The sequence below is a fragment of the Halichoerus grypus genome, chromosome 7 (assembly GCF_964656455.1).
Source record: "Halichoerus grypus chromosome 7, mHalGry1.hap1.1, whole genome shotgun sequence".
In the NCBI taxonomy this organism is placed as follows: Eukaryota; Metazoa; Chordata; class Mammalia; order Carnivora; family Phocidae; genus Halichoerus; species Halichoerus grypus.
The window spans coordinates 142,129,765-142,154,565 of NC_135718.1; the positions used below are offsets into that span (position 1 = coordinate 142,129,765).

The 24,801-nt window shown below is 35.5% G+C and overlaps 1 protein-coding gene across 7 annotated transcripts in view; it reads left to right on the forward strand.

Moving 5' to 3' along the window:
- The window catches only part of SPATA17 (spermatogenesis associated 17), a 204,380-nt gene that overhangs the window by 24,462 nt on the left and 155,117 nt on the right, over positions 1–24,801 (forward strand). For all 7 annotated transcript variants that reach the window (XM_078078369.1, XM_078078373.1, XM_078078372.1 and 4 more), the window contains exons 4-5: positions 5–55; positions 11,297–11,400. In XM_078078369.1, the coding sequence (XP_077934495.1) occupies positions 5–55; positions 11,297–11,400 (155 nt within the window). The remainder of the gene's footprint in view (positions 1–4; positions 56–11,296; positions 11,401–24,801) is intronic.

Consider the following 24,801-nt stretch of genomic DNA (forward strand, 5'->3'; position numbering starts at 1 on the left):
ACAGTTCGCATCTTGTGCTATGAAGATGAATCTCTACAATGCAATGGCTGTCAGGGTAAATATTTCTTCACTTGTTAAACAAATGAAAAGTCAATTGTGCTCTGAATTCGCTTTTAATAAAATGAGCAAGCCAGAATAATGCAAATTTGATTGATATGCTAATGGTTAGAGAGAAAAGAGTACATAGTTAAAAAGTTAGTTATACTAAATAATCTTGGCAGTATTAAAAATTAGAGTAAAATGTAAAACATGTAATTATCAGTGCTTATGTTTTAGAATGTTAAATATCTCTGAGCCATAACTAGAGAAAGACCGTAAATATTAATGAAGCATTGTATTAGTTTCCATATGTCATATTATAGAATATTGTGATAAATAGATGAACATGGTTCTGGAATATAAGATGCTGGCCCAATACAAATCAATTAGAAATTATTCATATGATTTAGCAGTAATAAAGTCAGTTTCCACCTTAGAAGTTTTATTTCTATCATCTCTATGTTCAATTTTATGTGTTATTTTCCTAATGGAATGCTGAGCTTAGTGATTATGAGGCTGGCTTGGTTTCTGCACAGATTTTGGGAATGGGCACAACAAAAGTATTAGTTCTCTTGTCTCAGATAGTATGGTAATAACTTAATTGTGGAGCTATTATAAATGGAGAAAATACTTTGGTGAATTTCCTAAATGTTCTTAGAACTTATGTTGCCTTATTATATTCTCTTTCATTAATCTATTAGTTCTTCTGCTAATAATAGATTTTATTTTGGGTGAAGCAGCGTAGTAAAATACGTTCTGAAAGTCCTGTGCGGAACTATGGCAGCTAAATTAACATTATTTTGATTATTTATACTGCTTTGGGAAGGGTGCTTTCCTCTGCAGGTATGGGTGTGTGCTGAGAGCCTATACCAGGGATGGTCTCCACGTATGATCTATCTTTTCCTTTTCCTTTTCCTTTTCCTTTTCCTTTTCCTTTTCCTTTTCCTTCCTTCCTTCCTTCCTCCCTCCCTCCCTCTCTCCCTCGCTCCCTTCCTTCCTTCTTTCTTTCTTTCTTTCTTTCTTTCTTTCTTAAGATTTTATCTATTTGAGAGAGAGAGCATGAGCAGAGTGGAGGGGCAGAAGGAGAGGGAGAAGCAGGCTCCCCACTGAGCAGGGAAGCCGACATGGGGCTTGATCCCAGGACCCCGAGATCATGACCTGAGCCAAAGGCAGACATTTAACCGACTGAGCCACCCAGGTGTCCACCTTTCTGTTCCCCTATGGTTTAGAGAGAAAAGGAAGAGGAAGAAGTAGATCTTCTTCTTTTTCCTGAGCCAAAGGCACATACTGTAGCTGCAGTGGGCTATTTACCTTTGTTAATAATATAACAGTATAGGAAAACAACTTGGTTTTCTTCTTTCACTGGGAATGCTTAAATCTGGGAATTTAGGAGATTTTGATTCTCTGTATAACTCTGCCAAAGACTTAACTTCTGAGCCTTCAACACTGTTAGCTTCTCTCTTTTCTGCTTACTTTGTGTCAGGTGTGTCTCCAAAGTAAAAAGCAGTAGATGACTGTGAAAACAAAGTACTTGATGACCTAAGGCTTAGATGTTTCCATAGATCACCAGGGAAGATAAAGACATAGAAGACAGGGTTAGAAAAATGCATTCTGTTGTTTGCTATTTAGCCCCCAGTCTTCCTATTGAGTTTTGATCTGGCTTGAATCATGATTCTTTTTACCTAGATTAGGCATATCGAAGAAACCGACATCAGTATAAGCCGCTTGAAAGGCAGAGTTTTTGACTTACTCCCAATATTATATTAAAAGCTGCATTTCCTACTAGCATCGCCCAAAGTCAACTTGTCTTTGATTAATGTTAGTGAACGATGTTAAACTTTACCTGAGTCCTGTGATCATGGAAAACAACAAAGTTTAAAAAAATCTCCCCACCCTCTGGAAACAGCTTGCTGCAAAAAAAAATTGCCCTTCACCACATGACTTAGATGAGAGGCACAGATATGTCCCTTGTTTACCTATGACAAGGCCAGGCACAGCGCCCCCCTTCCTAAATTTCCATTCTTTACCTCACATATGATTAGCACAACTGCTTGTCTCCATCGATCAATTGGAAAAACATGTTTATTAACCAAACTGTGGTTAAAGTTCTCTCCCCCCGGGTCCCTGAATTTTAGCCAGCATATAATACCTCCTCCTGAGAATAGGCTGGCTTCCGGGTAAAGCGTTTTCTGATCTATCCGATTATGCCATCCTTTCATCGCACTTCCCCACATCAGGTTCTTTCTAGCCTTGTTTACACCTTCCTATTAAAAAAAAAAACAAACAAAACTCTTTGTGTCTAATTCTTGACATGCTTACAGATCTTATGGTCAAAGCACTCTCCCTATTGCAGAAGTCCACTCCACCTATTGTGATGGTCACTCACTCCCTCTCCCTTATAATAATTCTTTGAAATAAAGTCTCTCTTGCTGTGTCCAGACTTATTTTTTATGCAACACATTCCAGGAGAGAAGAGTAGAGGTGAGGATGCAGTGACCATTAAAGTGAGGCGGAGGAAGGCTTGAGCCAAGCCACTGACGATGCACAGGAGTTTCTGTGAGGCTGTGTGGAGGATGTAAGCACTACTGTGAGAAATTTATAATAAAAACACTTCTCCAATGAAGATATTCAAAGACTGCCTTCAGAGGTTTGGATGAGTTGACTTGGTAATAGACTAGGTACTTACTTCATGTTCCTACGATGAGGAATGAGGCTTACTTGCATGGAGGCCAAAATGACTGCCTAGCAAAGATTAAATTGTAGTGTTGGTTGATCACAGTGACCAGAACTGAATTTATTTGTAAGAAGTGCAGTTTTGCAAGATGGTGCTCTGAAGATTGTGCTTTCTGCAAGAGAGAGTGGCTGAAGAAACCAGTATGTGGTCCACATACCTTCATGTTGTGCACATCTGAAGATTACAATCCTGGCTAGATACCACTAGCTGAAGTTTTACTTCTAATAGCTATACCTCTGCCTTTTCAGTTCATCAGCTACCGAGTAACCTTGTTCAAAATAACTATCCCTTAAATGCTTTAAATATGGGTGGCCGTGTGTGTCTAGGAGGAAGAATTTCTAACAGTCATAGATAACTACCAAAAATTTATATGGCCAATAATACTCAAACTGATATATGTGCACACAAATCTTGAATAAGATTTTCACATACAATAGAAAAGAAAAACTTTTGTCTTAATTTGCCTTATATAATGAGCTGATTACAAATTATGTTTGACTGTTTGAATCCTAGCATGACAAATTATCACCAATTGCTAATGAGGCTAGTGGAGCATTCCTGAAAATAGAGGGATTTAAAAAATATATTTTTTAGCCTATCCATTCCTATATAGATGTCACTTTCTTATAATAAAGAATAAATTATATGATTTTTTAATGTAATACGTATCCATATCCTGATTTGCTGTATTTATTTTTTCAAGGGTCACCTTCTCTATAAAGACTTTACGATCCCCCTACCCATGTAGAATTGATCACTCTTTTTATGTCCTATTTTACCATCAACATACTTCTGTTATAGAACCTGTAACATTTTATTATCCTTACTAATTTACATGCCTGTACCTACCTCCCCACACACTGTAAGTCCCTTGGGGCCCAGATCCTATCCTCTTAGTCTTTGTATCTACAGTTCCTGGCTTATAGTAGGTGGTTAAATAAATTTCCCCGAATAAGTCAGTGAACGTTAGCCCATTCTTTTCTAAACGAGGAGTAAAAAAAGTCATTTGTTTTAAGTACTTTTTGTTTAAGTCCCTCAGTGTCTTTGTTGGAAATTATTTAAGCCTTTGCTGGGGGACCTTTAAGACTTTTTGAAAATCTGTTGAGGTTATGTGGTATAAATAAACTGGACGTGGTAAGATACTATTTGGTTAGTGCAATTCTCGTGTGAATGGAAGATCTCATGAACTTTGGGACCTTGCCTAAGTATCATAACATGTACAGGTTTGAAGGAGGTTTGCTATGATATAAGCTGCTGTCAGAACCCACAGTATGCCTTCTTAAAATCCCTGTTACTGATATGCTGCTAGGTCAGTGACAGTCAATTAATACAACAATAAATTGCTCAATAAATTTTTATCTTAGCTCTCGGTGCCCTATTCCTCCTGTTTCTCTCTGTGACACTTTATTGCCTTTTTGGTCTTTAATTCAACTTTACTCCAGATTAGGGTTCTGCCTTTCCTCCAGCATTTTGGATATTCCATTGTGAATCTTGTCTAAATTTGGTCCCCAACTTTTTTTTTTTAGTTCTCTCTTTTTGAATAGCTTTTAGTATCTTATACAAATGTCCTGAACTGATTCAGTTGCTAAATTCCTTTCTTTCCACATCGCATTTAGATATACAATTGTCTATCCTTTTACAGCCTGGCATAGAGTTGACCCTCCATTTCTGATGCCAGGGAACATCTAATTAAGCACTTAGGTGTCACCTTAGGTCCACCAAACGCTGGGCTTAGCAACTCAGCTTCCTAATAACAGTACTATAAAGATGAAGGCAAAATTGCTTTATGTATAGAAAGTCCATTAAAAAATATCCCCAGGTAGCAAAAAGGAAATATAGCTTAGCAGGATTATTTCATCCATCCTAAGGTCTATTACTTGTTCCTTTTCCCCAGTACTTTGATTCATGGTTCTCAACATTTAGTGTTTTCTCTTGCTTATGACTTTCGTTTATTGTCTGACCCCATCCCAGATGAAGCCTCTTCTGTGGAGTGGTATATATCATATACTTAATTCTTCCATTTATAGGTCACCCAAGAGGCTAAATGTATATCCAGCCTCAACCTTGTCTTTGAGGCTCCTATTTCCCCAAGAGAATGGCTCCAGATTTTCACACTTATTACCTGAGTATGAATATATATATGTTGCTGGCAGATCTGAGCATACCTTAGTCAAACCAATCATCAGTGGAAGCTATATGTCTCTGAGGCCAGGCAAGAAAAAGATTGTAAAACCACATATTCCCAAATCTTGGTAAGTCAGAACCATTAGTAAATAATAATGAGTTAGCAATTGAATGGCAGTTACTACCCTCCAGGCACCAGTCTTAAATATTTTAACTCTTCTCTGTAATCCTCACAACCAACTCTCAGAGGTCGATACCATTATGATTCCAATTTGAAAGATGAGGAAATAGAATCACAGAAAGATATCTTGCCCAAGGTCCCACAGCTAGTAAGTGATAGTGTTGGGAATTGAACCCTAGAGGACTGGTACCCACATTTCTGTTACTTCTGACCACTTGTACTCTTGCCTTTACTGCCAGTCTTCCCCTTTTCTCAGTATCTGGATGAGAACAACCATGTGAACCCTGGACTGAGCTCTTATGGAAACTTCATTACTTATGCTCTGGTTTACTTGATAAACTGATCCCTGGTCCTCACAATTTACGAGCATCTTACTGGTAGTACATTTTACTTAGGGAATTCTAAACTTAGTGACAATTAGTAGGAGACCACAGTGAGTGTTACATGCTTCTCCTTGCAGGCAGAATTGGATGACAAACCTCTCCTTGTAAAAGAAGGCTGGGGCCTTTACCTACTGCTATTGCTAGCATCAGGATTTGTCCTCCATCATCACCCTAAGACTGCTAGCAATTTCAACTGCTAATCTCTCTATGCATTAACTCTTAGAGTATACTGGTCTTCAGTAAACGAAACATAATGAGGATATGTAGTCTGTCACAGAGTTTGGAAGTTAACCAAAGTGCTCTCTGCAAAGTATATGTTCCTTATAATGTCCTTGAAAAGCCTCCATTGGGTTATCTTACACATCTTGAGTCCTCCTTTGCTTGTCTGTCCTAGGACAACTGGCGCAATATCATATGAATGCAAATTTCAGGAAGTGCTAATGCATAGTATCTTAGAGATCTCTTAAAAAATATGTCCCATCAGACTTTTTCTTCTCACTTTCAAAATCTATGAGAAATGAAAAATGGAAATAATCTAAAGCTTACAGAGTTTTTAAAAAGCTACTGCTATAATTGATTATTTCAAGTAGAATTCTCTTAACCCTGGAAACTTTGTACATGTTACTGATCAATCATATATAATTATGTAATGATATTCTTTTGGAACCTAGAACATCTCGGCTGATCCTTTATTATTTCAGTTATTTTAAATAATTTGTCTTGAAATTAGTGTCCCAAAATATTTTAGTTCAGATAGAAATCTTCACTTAAAGAAAAATAAAGACTATAATAACAGGAGGATCACTAGATTAAAGATCACTTAAAACAACCAATTTGCAAAGTAACCATGACTTTATTGGCTCTTTCTTCTTAGAGGTCTGGATCTATGAATACAAATTTTAATTTGCAAACATTAATCTAGCTTGAAACATCAATTAACCATTTTATTTTGTTTCCCACTTGTGTTTAAAATATAAAAATATTAGAAATGATTATATGGTGGCTTTAATTAAAAAATAGTTGAATATGTGTCAGATACATAAGGATCCATTTCAATCTCCTAAACTATTTATAATTCGGTTTTTGTATTTGTAATACTATGAAGTATGTACGTTTAGAATAATGACTCCGTGATTAGATGGATAGAGATAAATAGGAATTTATCAGGAATAATTCAGGAAGTAATTAAGGAAATAATTTAGGACAAAATATTGAATGTCTCTTATATACTAGATATTATGTTAGGCTCTAGGAATACCAGTTAATAGAATAAGATATCCCAAAATGTCAGCCCAAGGAATAAGAGGAAAAGGATCATATAGACCACCCCAAGCTTTTGCCTGATGATGGATGGATATTTAAATTTTCCATCACCATGCAAAAGAATATTTCTTCTCCCTTCCTACTACTTCTAGTACCAGTAACATTGTGAAATGATTAAATAAATTTGTAGTGAAAGGGAGTATAAAGTCAGGTAGAGTGAGGAAACAACATTGAAAAGAAGAAACTGCATATGGGGGCGCCTGGGTGGCTCAGTTGGTTAAGCGACTGCCTTCGGCTCAGGTCATGATCCTGGAGTCCCTGGATCGAGTCCCGCATCGGGCTCCCTGCTCAGCAGGGAGCCTGCTTCTCCCTATGACCCTCACCCCTCTCATGTGCTCTCTCTCTCTCTGTCTCAAATAAATAAATAAAATCTTAAAAAAAAAAAAAAAGAAACTGCATATGGAATGATTATCCAGAATCTTCTGTTAGTTAAAAATACCTAGTTAAGATTTCCATTCATATATGTATGTTTTTGACATGATAATTCAATGACACCTAGTATGAAATTTGGATGTTACTGTTTTTTAAATACCTTTGAGAATTTAGTAAACCTACTTTTCTGTGCTTACTGTATAATCTAGGATGTTGAGCATTCTAATAAATAAGAGCATAGCTATGAGTAAGAGTTCTACTTGTATGCTCTCAAATACATTTAGACCATTGATACTAGGTAGGTTATTATCAGTAATAGAAATTTTGTTTTCCATGTCTTCATTTTAATTCTAGGTGAGAAGACATTTTTTTTTCTCTTTTGATAACCGTAATGTTACTATGAATTTTGAGGAATAAAAGTAAACCAGTGGAGGTGAATCTTTTCTATGAGCAGATGGCTTTTGGTATATCAAGTTTTTGCCATTTGTTTTAGTGCTTAAAATAAACATTATTTATAAGACCACTTACATTTTGATGTTACTTAATGAGGAATATGCATCATTGATTTGACTAGCTTAAGAGGTCATTTAGAACTTGCCCGTTAACAAGCTGTAATCTGCTGAGCACACAATGACTTTGTTTAAAATTATCTATTCAGAGCTGATCAATGACAATAATTGTTTTATACCAATCACTTCTGAAAGTTGCTAATTACTTTAAAGGACATGAATACTAGCCTTTTTTTTTTTTTGAAGTCATAACCCATTCACCTTGAAATTAAGAAATGTTATAAAAAGTCATCTTGCCTCTTGAAAGAACTTTTTTTTTTTTTAATTTAAAGTTGATTCACTAGTAGTGGGACATCAACAGGAAATTTAGGCAAAATTACAGATGTCATTTGTTCTTATAAGAGAAAGTATAGTAGAATCTCCACTGTATTCATCTTCTGTCAATTAGGGATTGGTTAAACTGGACTCCTTATAACATATGAAAATGGAATCTTTTAAATGAAAGAACACATACACATACTTTTTCTTCTTATGTAGTTCATCTATAAGATGTTTTAGTGGAACGAGTCTGGGCTTTTGAATAAGACAGAGCTGGGTTTGTATCCTGACTTTGCCGTTTATTCTTTTACTGGTTATGTGAACTTGATCAAATTACTTAACCTCAGTTTCTTCATTTTTAACATGGAGATCATGCCTCATGCACAAGGTTAGCATGAGAATTAAAGCAGTTAATGTAATACCTGGCACATTCATGAGCTTCCCTTCCCTGGATGGCAGCATCTTCACCTGGTCAAACATCCAGTTTCTTTCTACTTTTACCAACTTACCTCTAGCAAAGCCATTTAAAGATTGATTATCAATCAATATTATTAATGTGGATGAGTTTTAATTTGTTACTTTAACCATCACTTGCTCAGTATGTGTTTTAATACCCAATTCTGAATAAAAGGATTTGTCTTGGAAAGGAATTTTAGCCTGCCTTTGAGTAGATGTCTAGGGAGGTTGGATATTAGAAGATCCCCTGATAACACACCAATTATAGACTCTGGAGGTGGTTGGTGCTGTTTCTAGTATTTGCCTGGTTTGAAGTGGGAGGGAGCCCCTGCCACTGGCTTCTTCAGGTATCCTTCCTATTGACATGGATTCAGTTTTAGTTTTGTCCTTTCAGACTTCTTTTCTCAGAATGGGCATACACGCTGCCCTAGTGTGACCTAATCATGAATCAACATCTTTTCTTTTTCCTTCTCAGTGATCCAGCATGCATCGTTTAATCTTATTTGATTTAGAATTTAATGATGTTTTTATCTTATAAGTAGTTCCTACCTTAACACTATATGATATCCTAATATTTTCCCATTTTTCCTAAGTCAATTCTGTTGCTAATGATGGATTTTCTGTCCGTACTTTTGTTTGAAAGTGTTCTCTTCTTTCGTTGTATGACTGTACATGAAGTAAAAGCATGGTGTAATATTTGAAGCTATCCCACCAGCTCTATGACCGAAAGCAATGATTTAACCTCTCTAAGTATCAGTGTCCCCTTCTATCAAATGAGACTAATAATAATCTCTACCTCAAAATGATATTGTAATGATTAAATTAGATGAGCCAGGAAAATATTCACTTATTTGCATATATGATTTATATACATATACATATTCCAACTGATTATTCTTTTTCATTAGGAAAGTGGTTTATATCAACTCCTCACCTTTCTTTGTCAGCTCTAATACAGTTTGGTCAAATTAGAGGGAGATAGTTTCTAAAATGAGTATATAACTTTAAAAAAATAATTTTTCTTATTTAATGAATTTCTAAAATAAGATCACTTGAAAAATATTTGGAAAGGTGCATTTTATAACATTGTTACACTAGCTTGCTTTTCTACTTGTTGTTACTGTCTAGAATTATCTCTGATTTAATTGTTCTTACAAGCTATTTTGTATATCTTCACTGGTTTTAGTCATTCTCATACTGGGAGATTGACTAAAACAGTTCTTCAGAATTTTCATGTTCTGTATTTCAGATTATAAAATTAAATGATCATGTTTTAAAACACGGAAAAATATAGAATACAAGTAAAACATTTTTCTGTTTATTCTTATAGATTCAGCTTTCAAGTTATAAAAAATTTTAGGCTCAACATATTTAGTTTAAAAAGAATAGGCTTTTGGGATAAAACCCAATGGACAAGTGTAGAGAGTCTATATTAATCACCCTTTGCTATTTAAAAAAAAAATGTTTAGAGAAGGTGTGTGTTCCTAGCTTAGCTAACTGTGCAAAACATTGGAAGGACTTCATATCCAAAAAGAGAATCATTCATAATATGTGAATAATTCAAAAATACATGTAAACTGCCATAAAATTGTAGGGAATTAAGGGTTAACATTTTTTTTCATCTTTTGCTGTTTTTTCTTCCTCTACTTCTTTAAAGAAGTTGTGGGGTTTTTGTTTTTGTTTTCCACAAAAATAAGATCTATGCATTATGTTTTTGTTTTGAGTTTGTCTATTAGAGATTATATTAGCAAAGATAAAACATAAAGAGATTGATTTCTCGTGATTAATGGAGCATAATAAGGCAAGAAGTAGCCCACATAAATTTGCTCTCTGAGACCCCCTCCCCATACTCTTTTCATCTAAAAAAACATAGGTGCTTTCAACAGAAATGTTTGTTCTTTGAAAATTGCATTTCACTCTGTTCCCAGTTCTGTATTTTAGTGGTTTAGAAAATGGGCTCTAAAGTCCTAATGTAATTCCTAGATCCATCACCAATGGCTTTAAAATTATGAGGAAATTATATAACTTCTCTATTTAGTAGTTTTCTCATCTGTAAATAAGATGATAAGAATATTTCTCATAGGGGGCGCCTGGGTGGCTCAGTCGTTAAGCATCTGCCTTCAGCTCAGGTCATGATCCCAGGGTCCTGGGATCGAGCCCTGCATCGGGCTCCCTGCTTGGCGGGAAGCCTGCTTTTTCCTCTCCCACTCCCCCTGCTTGTGTTCCCTCTCTCGCTGTGTCTCTCTCTGCCAAATAAATAAATAAAATCTTAAAAAAAAAAAAAAAGAATATTTCTCATAGGGGTATTCTAAAGATTAAATGCATAAATACATACAAACTGCAATACATGTACCTCACACATAATAAAACAATAAATGTTAGCTATTGTTATTAAAGAAGTATTAAAATATGATGAAGATATAAGATAACATTTTGTTTAAAGATTTTGAAACCACCAAATTTTAAAAGCCCATTTGAAAATTGATTTTAATGAGACCAAATACAATCTTCAAGTCAGTGGTTTATGAAAAATAAAAAATCCGTTTGGTCAGGAAGTTGAAGTGGTAGAGATTGATAAAACAAATTTTTAATTGTTCAGTAGTTAATTTCACATTTAGTGTTTGTGAAAAATTATAAATTTTTAAAAATCTAATAACCTCTAAATATGTTTTGTCTTTATAATATTTTATAATCTAAGTACACTCTACATTTGCAACTATATATACTGTTAGTGGGAGAGCCTAAGACTTTATTTGATGTGAGTTATCATCCATCATTACCTTAATTTTGAAGAACTGTTAATGTTTTCACTAAAAATGCTCACTGGTATATTTTATCTTTTAATTTACTTCAATAGATTCAGAGGCGATGGCGAGGCTATAGGATTCGGAAATACTGCTTTAATTATTTTTATTTGAAGGAGTACCTGAAAGCTGTTTCAGAGACCAACGATGCAATTAGGTGAGTATTCTACTAGTGATAATCTCAAAAAGGTTACTTAATAGATGTTGATCATTACCATACTTAGGAATACTTGCTAGAACTCAGTGATATTTTATTTTTTTTAAGATTTTATTTATTTATTTGAGAGAGAGAGAATGAGAGACAGAGAGCGCGAGAGGGAAGAGGGTCAGAAGGAGAAGCAGACCCCCCGCTGAGCAGGGAGCCCAATGTGGGACTCGATCCCGGGACTCCAGGATCATGACCTGAGCCGAAGGCAGTAGCTTAACCAACTGAGACACCCAGGTGCCCTCTCAGTGATATTTTAGATAGAAATTTATTGATAAGATAGAGACATATGATTCTATTTACCTTAAAATTTATTGTTGTCATATTTTTAAATATATTGTACTTTTGACTATAAATTAGATTATTTATGTGTTCAGTAGGCCTCTCTGATTCTATGCAAAATTGTTTTGGTAAAATTATCTCATTTTGAGATGGATTTATCTGTAAAATGATTCCATAGATGAAGATTTAAAGTATGATAAGCCTCATGTATTTTGAGAAATATGATCAATAGTAAGAACTTGCCTCTCAAAGGAGAAAATATCATGGAACATAATTAAAATGGACTGCTTACTATCAGCTTTTGTTTCTTTGAACACATAGAAAGCACCTGGATTTACATCATAGGATGATGTCTTTTGTAGATTTATGCAAAGTCAAGCTATTGCAACACTATTCAGTCAACTTTACCAAAGCTCTATGTGTAAGTTTTCATGTAACTTCAAATAATATAGTTTTTTTCCCCTCTGGTAATATGCCCCATTCTAATAACATGTAAGTGACCATAGGCTTATAATATGTTTAGATAAAAAAGAAATAGCAACTAATAACAGTTGCCATTTATGTAGTTGTTTTAGTTTTTTTTCACATACCTTATCTTATTTTACTCTTAAAATTCTTTGAACTAGAGAGAACAATTGCACAATAAATTGTTAAAATAAGATTTTTGCCTGAGACCCTAAAGTTACACATATTATAAGAAATATCTGAAAACTGATTTTTCTAACTTTTAAATTTCTCACGTATGCTGGGTACATAAGAGGATCTGGTCTTTGAAAATTAAGTGTTGGGTATTTGTAAAGTTGATTTCTTTGGAAACCACAATGAAAGTCTGGGAGGGCTGCAGTAGATTTTGGTCAGTTGGAGAAGTTGGAAAGCTCAGAAACATGTGGATGCCAGGGGACTGCTATTTAATTTCTTCCTTAAGAAATCAAAGGTCCTAGCGATGGGCTGGCTTTCTGCAAATGGCAGGAGTGAGCCTGCCCGTAGGAAAGAGCTAGTAGGATATGCAAGAGAGGGAATTTGTGCAGGGCTAGGACTAAGGTGAGATAAGTGAGGCTCTTAAGGCACAAAAGTTGAACAGGTGCTTACTAGCAGGGCCATGCAGGTGCCAACCCTGCACTTTTACAACCCCAAGAAGGCATCCTTAAATTGTACACTGGAGAGGCCTCTCTTGCTTCACCCTAGCCCATCACTGATAGGGGAAAGTCCTCAAAGAGACAAGTATGTGAAAGGCTGGCTTTGTAAAGGCCTGTATCTTCTATCGGACAGCTATTTCCATTCATCTTTGTTTTCTTCCTGATATTACTGTGTATATCTTTAGTTACCAGGGAAGCTGGTGTATCAGTGCTGACAATTTGCTTTAGCCACACGGTGGTGCAGGAGGCATTGCTGACAATCTTGAGGGACTTGTCATATTTCTCATGGTTCATGCCAATCACAAACATGGGGGCATCAGCAGAAAAGATGACCCTCTTGGCTCTGCCCTTTAAGCCCCAGCCTTCTCCATAGTAGTGAAGACACCAGGGGATTCCTCAATGTATTCAGCACCAACATCACCTCATTTGATGTTGGCAGGATCTCTCTCTTGGAAGATAGAGAAGGGCTTTTTTTCCATTGCTGACAAGTTTCACATTTTCAGCCTTGACTGTGCCATTGAATTTGCCATGGGTGGAATCATACTGGAACAAGTAGATTGTGTAGTTGATGTCAATGAAGGGGTCATTGATGGCAACAATGTACACTTTGCCAGAGTTAAAAGCAGCCTTGGTGACCAGGCACCCAATATGACCTTCACCATTGTGTCTTGGTGATGTGGCTAGCACTACACAAGAAGATGGAGCTGTCTGTTGATCTAGGAGGAGCAGAGGAGATATACTAATATTAAACCATCATTTTGTGCTAGAAATATCTCTAACTGAGCCATTGTTATTCTTTTGATTTATTAGTAAATTGTATCAGTATTTTATATAGGATATTTATATCCACTTTTATATGCTTGATTAAATGTAATTTTCTTTCCTGTGTTATAATTTGTAGGTGTTGTTATCACGTTTTTGCTATATTTATTAGATGAACTGAGAAGATTATATGGCATGGAGATTGGAAAGGAAAAATAGTACTCTATTTTCTGTCTACTCAATACTCAATACTTCTGGTCACCAAATGTGTGGGTTTTCCATGCCAAGCAATATCAGAGCAGCTAGATGTCCTATAATTTAATTCAATTCTAAAACTACTTATCTGGTGATAGTGTCATATCCTACAGGTTAAGGGCTCAGTCCCACAAGACTGTCTCCCTTCCCACCCCCATCCAAACTGTAGATATCAATCGCAAGTGTTATGTCCCCAGTTTACCCACAACTTCTGTCCAACTTGGCTACAAATCAGAGATTCCTAGGAACTCATCCCCAAGATCAGTCATTTGCTAGAACTGCTCGAGAACTCTGGAAAATGGCTTATTTATTACATTACTGGCTTATTATAAAAGGATAAAACTCAGAAACAGCCAGGTGGAAGAGATGCATAGTGCAAAAGATGGGGCTGGCAGGCCATCCCCCTAGTATGGCCATGTGTTCAGCAACCCAGAAAATCTCTGAATTCTATAGGTTCAGGGATTTTTATAGAGGCTTCCTTAGCTAGGTATGATTGATTAAATCTTTGACCATTAGTGATTACTTCAACTTCCATCCTCTCTCCCCTCCAGGGATGTTGGAGGTGGATGGGGTGCAGCTTAAAGTCCCAACCTTCTAATCACATGATTGGTTCTCCGGGTAGCCAGCCCCATTAGCATGCCAAAAGACACTTACCACTCTGAGGAAATTTCTAGGGTTTTGGAATGGGGTGCTGTAAAAAGACAGTGTTGGGGAATAGCCAAAGGAGTGCTCTGGGGCTGTTAGGAAGTCTCCTTGGCTCAAAGTATAGCCCCACACATAATGTGTACGTATCTCTATGTATGTGAACTGGTTTAGCTTTTGTTTTGTTTGGATAGTAATTGGCAGCTCTAGGACTGCTTATTGCTTTAACACTCTTAGAAATCTATAGCAAGGATAGCATTCCTATGCATTTCCTCGTTTAGTCCTATGTCCCCTGCCACTCTGACATATAGTTCAGGAAATCTGCCACAGTTGAGTTTTGCTCTCCAATATTATTCCGAGCAAGGAGGGCATTGCTGTTTTTTCTTCTAAGTATGCCACCTATTTTTAGGAATTTTGCACCTGGCAGTCTCTCTCTGAAATCTGCATCTTAAGGTATCTTGTCTCCATGACATCTCTAATACTGGTTGAATTTTCACTACTCTTGGTGGCCCTTCTTCATATATATTACTCTTAAGTGTTTCTGATTTTACCAATGATAGGGTTTCCTTTTATTTTCTTATTGCCTTTCTTATTTTATGGAAGTTTAAGAGAGGAAGGGGTAGAGAGATATTTACTCCACTGTCTCAAAATTGGAAATATATAGTTAACTTTTTTTTTTTTAAGATTTCATTTATTTATTTGACAGAGGGAGACACAGCTAGAGAGGGAACACAAGCAGGGGGAGTGGAAGAGGGAGAAGCAGGCTTCCCACAGAGCAGGGAGCCCGATGTGGGGCTCGATCCCAGGACCCTGGGATCATGACCTGAGCTGAAGGCAGATGCTTAACGACTGAGCCACCCAGCCGCCCCTATAGTTAACTTCCTAGTATAAATCACGATCTGTTTTACTTTCTGTTACATATGCAGTTTTATAAATGTAATGAAAGCATGCTACGGGGTACCATAGAGGAAACACAGAAGAGGAACATCTAAGGCAGATAGGTGTTGGTCAGAGTAGGAGTGGGAGTCTGGGGGTTAGGGACATTTCTCAGAGGCTGTGAAACTGAACCCTGAAGGTTGTGCAGAAATTAGGGCATTTACACAGGAAATCTCACTGAAGTTCATGCATGGAGGATGATAGAAGGTTTGGTTAAAGATAAGTCCAGACAGTTTAGTAGGAACCATATCATAACAGGGCATTTGAGACCATGTTAAAGAGTTTGGATGCTATTCTGAGAACTTTGGAGTAGACTTCCCTTTTAAGAAGAGTGGCGGCATGATTACATTTGTGTTTTGGCATGCACATTTGATTGTATTTTTCATAATATTTATATTTAAATAGTTTGGTGATTATTAAAAGCATCATTAGGGTCATTAATTTTACTAGGTGGTGTTGTTTTCCTTCTCATAGAAGAACATATATAACACATTTTTTTTTTTTTTTAAGATTTTATTTATTTATTTGACACAGAGACAGAGACCACAAGCAGGGGGAGTGGCAGGCAGAGGGAGAAGCAGACTCCCCGCCGAGCAGGGAGCCCGATGCGGGACTCGATCCCAGGACCCTGGGATCATGACCTGAGCCGAAGGCAGACGCTCAACCGACCGAGCCACCCACGCGCCCCATATATAACACATTTATGTGCATTATTTCTTCACATTTCTTTATTCTATTTTTCATTGAAAATCATAGGAATCAGGACTCTAGTTATCTTTTCCTGCATTACAAATTACACTCAAAGCAGCTTAAAACAGTACACACTTAACAGCTCATCACTTTATCAGCCAGGAATCTGGAAGGGGCTCCATGCCTAGACTAAGGTCTCTCATGAGGTTGCAGTCAGGCTGTCAGCCAGAGCTGCAGTCTCATATGAAAGCTCAACTGGGGGAAGATCCTCACGTGGCCCTCCATTATTCTTGCTGTTGCACTTGAGTCCATTGGTTTCTTGCCAAGTAGGCTTCCCTGTAGGGCAGCTTATAACATGGAAATTAGCAAGTGAACTAGAGGACACAAGAAAACATGAGGATGGAAACCACATTCTTTTGATAACCTAATGTCTGAAGTGACATTTCATCACTTTTGCTACATTTTGTTCATTTGAAGAAAGAGACCGGGTCCATCCCACTCTCAAAGTGAGGGGATTACACGAAGGATGAATACCACAGTGGGAATTATTGGTAGCCATCTTACAGGATATTTTCCACACACAGTGACTTGCATATAGAATTTGTTCAGTAAAGGTTGATTTTCAGCATTTTGCCTTGGACAAAAGTTACATTACCTTTACTTATGGCAATATTTTTAGGTGATGTCTTTTCAAGATTATATGTCACACTTTAATATTGTATCAAAGCAATTATGATGTATTCTGATTACTCATACCAGCAAGGATTAAATGTATAGTTTCTGGGTTTCAAAGAGAAAATAAAAGATCTAGTGCATTCTTCTTCTTTTTTTTAAAGATTTTATTTATGTATTTGACGGAGCAAGAGACAGCAAGAGAGGGAACACAAGCAGGGGGAGTGAAAAATTTCATGAATTAGTTTGCGTATTTTAAAAGAATTTATAGAAACATTAATTGCTGAGTACAATCTAAATCATCAGAGAGCGAGAAGCAGGCTTCCCGCGGAGCAGGAAGCCCGATGCGGGGCTTGATCCCAGGACCCTGGGATCATGACCTGAGCTGAAGGCAGATGCTTAACGACTGAGCCACCCAGGTGCCCCTAGTGCATTTTTCTATCTTTCAGCGGGGTAAAATAACTTGCAGAACAGAAAGTTAGTAAAATATATTCTACATCAGAACATGTTTGTTTTGAATTATGTAGGATACCAGACAACATTAGGCTTAGCTTTAGTTTATCTGCTCTTTTATTAATAGAAATAGTTTATTTATTACATAGATAATAAAAGAAATTATGTATAATTATATAAGAATATATTTTTATAACCAAGAGTAGACCTATCACAAAGATAAATGGAATTGATTAATTTGAGACTGAGTTTGCACTTGGTAGACATGTTCCTTTATAATAGCTAGCCTGATATGCAAAAACTGCCCCAGGTTATGAATAAGAAAATTATATAATGAAATTAAAAATTAGCTACAGAGTTATAGATTGGTAGCATTAATAAAACATTATTAGCTTGGAGTACAGAAAACTGATCTTTTTTGACAGAAATTGAAGCTGGAAGTAATATATTCCCCCAAGTTTAATGCTTCAGTGTAGTTTTTGGTTGTTAATACCTTATAACAATACTGTTGTTTTGAATGTAAATTTCTCATTCATCAAAGTGAATCAAAGTTTTTCAGCATGTTGATTTTGTATACCATGGTTTGGCTAGAAAGATTTTTATGGATATTATTCTTTACCTATCTTTTCATGTATCAGAGTTTTTTTAAAGGATATATTTGTTTTGTTTTTATTGTTACAGCTTTGTTGAGATATAATTCATATACCATATGGTTCATCCCTTTAAAGTGCACTACTCTGTGGTGGTTAGTATATTCACAAAGTTGTGCAACCATCACCACAATCAATTTAAAACATTTTTATTATCTTAAAAAGAAATCCTGTGCCCTTTAGCAGTGACCCTCCCCATTCTTCCCAGCCATGCTCACCATTGGCAACCACTAATCTATTTTTTATCTCTGTAGACTTGCCTATTGTGTACATTTCATATAAATTGAATCTTACAATGTGGTTTTTTGTGACTGATGTTTGGCCTGGTGTTTTCCAAGTTCATCCATGCTATAGTATATAACAGTACTACATTCCTTTTTCTTACTAATCAATATTTCATTCTATGGGTAAACCACATATTATTTATCCATTTATCATTTGATGGACGTTTGAGTTGTCTCCACTCTTTGACTATTATGAATAATGATGCTATGAACATTTATACACAAGTTTTTGTGTGGAAATAGGTTTCCATTTCTCTTGGATACTTCATGAAAGATTTAATTTAACAAGTTTAAGACAAATAACTAGGAACATTGACTTTGGAATCAGATTGATGTGGACTAGTCATCATTGCCACTTTCTAGTTATGTGAACTTGAACTAGTTACTTAGTCTTAAAGAAATTAGGTTTCTTCATCTGCACTTTGGAGCAGCAGTATTTACTTTGCAGAATATTTGTGAGGCATGCAGTACGTGAAGCACTGGGCATATAATTGACACTCAACAAATAATAGCTATTACTATCAAGGACAAAGAAAAAAAGCTAATATTTATAAAAATACTTCCCTGTGATGTTATAAGAATAACATTCAGTTTCATGAGGCTATTTTTAATTCAAAATAAACAAACATAAAATTTCATGAATTAGTTTGCGTATTTTAAAAGAATTTATAGAAACATTAATTGCTGAGTACAATCTAAATCATCAGTATTTTTGTGACATTAAACCATGGCTAAAAATTTTCTTTCAGAGAGCTGGAAGGAAAAGCAAAGAATGGAAAAATAGAACAAAGTTGGGAGAGATGCAATAATGAATGTACAAACATCTTTATTTTTTTTGAAATTTAGAAGTATTTTACATTTTTATTTTTTTTTAAAGGTTTTGTTTATTTATTTGTTTATTTATTTAGAGCATGAGCAGAAGGAGGAGCGGCAGGGAGAAAGAGTCCTAAGCAGGCTTCATGCCCAGCATGGAGCCCAACGTAGGGCTCGATCTCATGAGACTCAGGGTCATGAGACCGGACCCTACGTTGGGCTCCATGCTCAGCACGGAGTCTGCTTGGCCTTCTCCCCTCCTCTTACCCAGCGCTCCCTGTCTCTCTTTCTCTCTCTCGAATAAATGAATAAAATCTTTAAAAAAAATAAAAAGGAATATATGTCAACATAATACATGCATATTATTATATTTATTACCTATTACCAAATGTTTATAATAGATAAAAGAACTGCTTTGCCATATCCTTACTATGTCCCTAGTGTTGACCACTTTTTTCTTTTAGCTGTTTCTTTTTATACCAAATATTTCTAAATTATATGCTTATCTGATACTGTCTGATTTTACATCTTCAGATCTTTTGCATTACTTTCACATAATATGGTAGATGAGGATTTAACTCATATTCTTCCCATCTCCACTTCCATCTATTTTCAGAGAAATCAGTATCAGTATTTACATTATCATGATTACAGAAGCAGAGTTCCTTACAAAGGCAATTAATGTAGGATGAATATATTTACCTTATTCCGTTTTTAAATTAATTTCTATTTTCCTTATATTTTTCTTCTTGCCCTGTCTGCAAATTATATCTGCCGTTGATTATTTCTCAGGTATTCTATCCTATCAGGAAATCTAGTAAGTCACTTTTTCCCCTGGAGCTTGCTCTCTTTGGCCTCTTCATCATCCTGTTCCAAACAGACTGCATTTTCTTTAGACATGATGTAGATTTCTTGAGAAGACATCTCTTAACTTTCTTTCTCTTGGGTGAACTCACTGTTTTGTGAATGAGACTGATCTATGTCATAAGGGATTCACAGAAAAGTATATGGTATAAAATTATCACTTACCATGACCAAGACGGATATGATAACACATGTAAATCAAGATTTTTGTATATATGCACGTATTATAATTATGTATTTAAAACCCTTACAGTTAAAAGTTCTCTAAGTCTATCATGAAATTTTAAGAAATATTTATAATAACGTATTATTGAAATATATACTCCTGAAAGATAAAGGCTGCCTTGCATTCCCATAGATAGAAAAAAGTTTTCTCAGGTGGCAACACCTCCTCAAATCACTAAATTGGTCCTTCATAGTTTTGGAGAAGAATGACTAGTGGATTTATCATTAATGGGACCATTACTCTAATTTTAATATTATATTTATGAGTTCTTAGATTCATTGCCAAAATACTAAATCAGAGAAGAAATGGCTATTAAAATGCTTTTTTGACTTTCTATGGTCTGAATACTGCTGATGAAATAACACTTGTAGGAGAACAGCGTCCAGTTCTTTAAAGATCCCTGTGCAGCTCTGCCATATTGGCATGGACTGGGCTATGTGCCTGGTTTCTCTGGTTATTCTGAAATCCACTGATTCATACTCATAACTTGGCATGTTAAAAAATGACTTTCTCTTCTTTTCCTATTGCTGTTATTTATATGTAAATAACTTCTAGTTGAACTATGAGAAATTCTTAGTTTCTAACGTTCACAATTCCTCTCTCTTTCATTTCCTGTTAAACTATCAGTGTCTGTTCCCAATGAAGATGGTCACCATCTAGAACTCACAGCTAACTAACAGCTTGCTGTTTCAAAATATTTATATCAATATTTGTGTTAAATGCTGTCTTTGTAGTCTGCTAACTTGCATTTGTTTTCAAGGATAAAGCAAAAAAAAAGTTGAGTGATTTTTACGAATATTTATCTAGTTTCTAGGAAACTCAATTCAAAAGATTTGAACATTATCTCTCATCCTTATAATGGTTATCTGGGACCCTCAATATGACCACCATTATAGTCTTTAAGTAATCTTTCTCTGGTATAAAACCATACAGAGTCAACAAAGGCATTAAACTAATGACAAAACTGAAGAGCACTGAGATCACTTAACATTGCAGATCAGGGAAACACAGTACTAAAAAGATTTCTAGTTCTCTGGAGTTGAAGACTTAATACGTTAGACTATCTAGGCAGCACATTTCTAATTGTTCTTTAATTAACAAAGAAATAGAAACATGAAGGAAATCAGCATGTCTTCTCAGATTGGTAACATGTGCAGCCCCCAAAATCAAAGCGGGAACTACTAGAGTAAAAACCTATAGAGTAGTGTTGGTATTCGCCTTCCGCTGTTCACATATGGATTCCTCAGAACTTTCACTAACTTCATTTTAAAGTCAGAATTAATATGGGAAAATACTAATGTAAGCAATAAGGTCTGGAATATATCTAGTCTATCAATATTGGGCACATGCTTGATAATAACTTACTCTTTAGACAAAAAGCATTATAACTGAGTAGTTGCTTAAATCTTGTAAAACATAAACAAAAGGAATATTTAAGTATAGACTCATCAAAAATTTCTGCCCATTGGTATAGCATGTCGATATGTTTTTGGTAAATAACAATAAGAGAAAGATCAGTCTTGTATGTGGTAATCATAATTGTCATAATATCAAGCTAAAAGTTTATATGGACAGATTTAGACATTGTAAGCAATGATGAACTCAATAAATAGACTTATCACCGTAAATTATATTTACTAAGCATCTATTGTGTGCATGGTGTTTTGGGGATGTATATTATCATATTTTAAAGATGAAAAACTAAAACTCAGGGTTTAAGTAACTTGGGTCACACAACTAAGTAATGGTAGATCTGGATATTTGAATTCAGTATTTTTTTTTTAAATCAAAACAGATAGCCTCTTTGTATTTTTAAATTATTTCAAGTTGTGTCAGTCATATTTCAGTGGCATATAGCATCAGTAGGCTCACTTAAAACCCATTACAAACCTGTTATAAGTGAATTGCCTTCCTGCTGCTGGGGCTAGAAAACGAAAAACTCACCTTCTTAGACTTCCTTTCAGTGGAGGTACCATATGACTTGGTCATGCCCAATGAAATAAAGTATTAAAAGTAATAGAACTAAACGGGAATTTGACTATTGGAGGCAATTTGATGTCAGATTAAAAACCATTATTATGTGGTGTTAAATATGTTTTCAGATCCCATCTGTTCTGCCATGTGATAGAGATCATTAACAATTGAGGCCTTGGCGTTAATTGAAATAGTAGGTAGATTTCATAATATTGGTGTATGCTGCCTCCTCCTTACCTCTTTCAGAAAATTTCTGTGAGAAGTAGATGAACTTGGACTAGACATAGCTAATCTGTAAGCAGAGATGGAAGGTAGTACTGCTTTGCTAAGGGAACTGCTGTGCGTACAGTGTGTGTTTTTTGAGAGTCTTACAATTTGGAACTTTGTGGTATTGTAAAACCCAACAGGTTTTGTACCTCAAACTGATGAATTTATTAGCGGTGGCCATGAAGTTTAGGGCCTTAGCTGGAGATAACCACAAAGCCTTGGCAGGTATGTGAGCCCAAGACAGATACCAGAATTGGGATATTATCTTGTCTGATAATGGCTAAGTTAATTCAGATCAACCATCCTCATAGTGACATCTAAGTATCAAAGAACTATCAACATACTAAATAATTTACTAGCCAAAATATAAAAGAAGATAAGAATTCAGAGATGTAAGTCTACAGTCAAAGCTGCTTTTGCCTTGAGGGCATAATTTCTTTTTTGATTTCTTCTTTGCATGACTTTAAAAATAGTCACCCATATTTCTTTTGATATGTAGGGTTTCTTTTGTAACTTTTAAAATGGAATCCAATAGAATCTATTTAATATAAGGAGTAAATTTAAAATTCAGTTTAAGATTTTTTAAAATGGCTAACAAATTATTGCAATAGTATTTATTAAATAATTTAATTATCTCTCGCTGTTCAGTGTCATCTTACCACATACTAAGTCCCCCACATGTGCTCAGGTATATCTCTTGACTATTGATGCCATCTGATTTCTCTCTCTTTTTGTAATCCTGTATAGTATTACATGGCTTAAGTACCTATAAATTACTTTTGTTTTTCAGAAGGTGCTGTGGCTACTTTAGCTTAATTTTCATCCAACTAAATTATAAATCATTTTGGCATGTTTTAAAAAATATCAAATTGGGATTTTAAATTGATTTAAATTAAATTTGTAGAATAGAATAGGGAAAAATAATAGTTTAATAATTCAAGTCATCTTGTCAAGGAATGAAGTATATCTCTTCATTTATGTGGGTATTTTTAAATGTTCACTAGTAAAACTTTATTTTCTTAATAAAAGGTCTGCTTTTTTGGTTTGTCTCTCTCTTCTTTCCCCTTTGTTCCTTTGTTTTGTTTCTTAGATTCACATCTGAGTGAAATCATATGGTGTTTGTCTTTTTCTGACTGGCTTATGTCACTTCGCATAGTACTCTCTAGCATCATCCATGTCACTGCAAACGACAAGATTTCATTCTTTTCTGTGGCTGAATAACATTCAGTGTGTGTGTCACGGGGGGGCGGTATGCACGGATGTGTGTGTGTGTGTATCACATCTTTTTTATTCACTTATCTGTTGATGGACACATGGGCTGCTTTCATAAATTGGCTATTGTAAATAATGCTGCTATAAACATAGGATGCATGTATCCCTTCGAATTAGTGTTTTCATTAGTGCAATTACTTGATCATAGGGTAGTTCTATTTTTAATTTTTTGAGGAACCTCCATACTGTCTCCCACAGTGGCTATACCAGTTTGCATTCCCACCAACAATGCAAGAAGGTTCCCTTTTCTCCACATCCTTATCAACACTTATTTCTTGAGTTTTTGATTTTAGCTATTCTAACAGGCGCAAGGTGATATGTCATTGTGGTTTTGATTTGCATTTTCCTGATGATGAGTGATGTTGAGCATCTTCTCATGTGTCTGTTGGCCATCTGGATATCTTCATTGGAGAAATGTCTGTTCATGTCTTCTGTCCTTTTTAATTGGATTATTATTGTTGTTTGTTTTGCTTTTTTTTTTTTGGTGGTATTGTATAAGTTTTATATATTTTGGATACTAACCCTTTATCAGATATGCCATTTGCAAATATCTTCTCCCTTTCTGTAGGTTGCCTTTTAGTTTTTATTGTTTCTTTCCTTTATTGTGCAGAAGCTTTTTATTTTGATGTAGTCCCAGTAGTTTATTTTTATTTCCCTCAGGAGACATATGTAGAAAGATGTTGCTATTAGCGGTCAATGTCAGAGAAATTACTGCTTGTGCTTCCTTGTAGAATTTTTATGGTCTCATGTCTCACATTTTAGGTCCTTAATCCATTTTGAGTTTATTTTTGTGTATGGCGCAATTTCATTCTTTTGCACATAGCTGTCCAGTTTTCCCAACACCATTTGTTGAAGAGACTGTCTTTTTTCCATTGCATATTCTTGTCTCCTTTGTTGAAGATTAATTGACCATATAATTGTGGGTTTATTTCTGGGCTTTCTATTTCTGTTCCATTGATCTGTGTGTTTATTTATGTGCCAGTACCACACTGTTTTGATTACTACAGCTTTGTAGTATAACTTTAAATTGGAATTGTGATGCCTCCAGCTTTGTGTTTTCTTTTCAAGATTGCTTTGGGTATTTGGGGTCTTTTGCGGTTCCACACAAATTTTAGGATTGTTTGTTTTCTGTGAGAAACACTGTTGGTATTTTGATAGGGATTACATTAAATTTG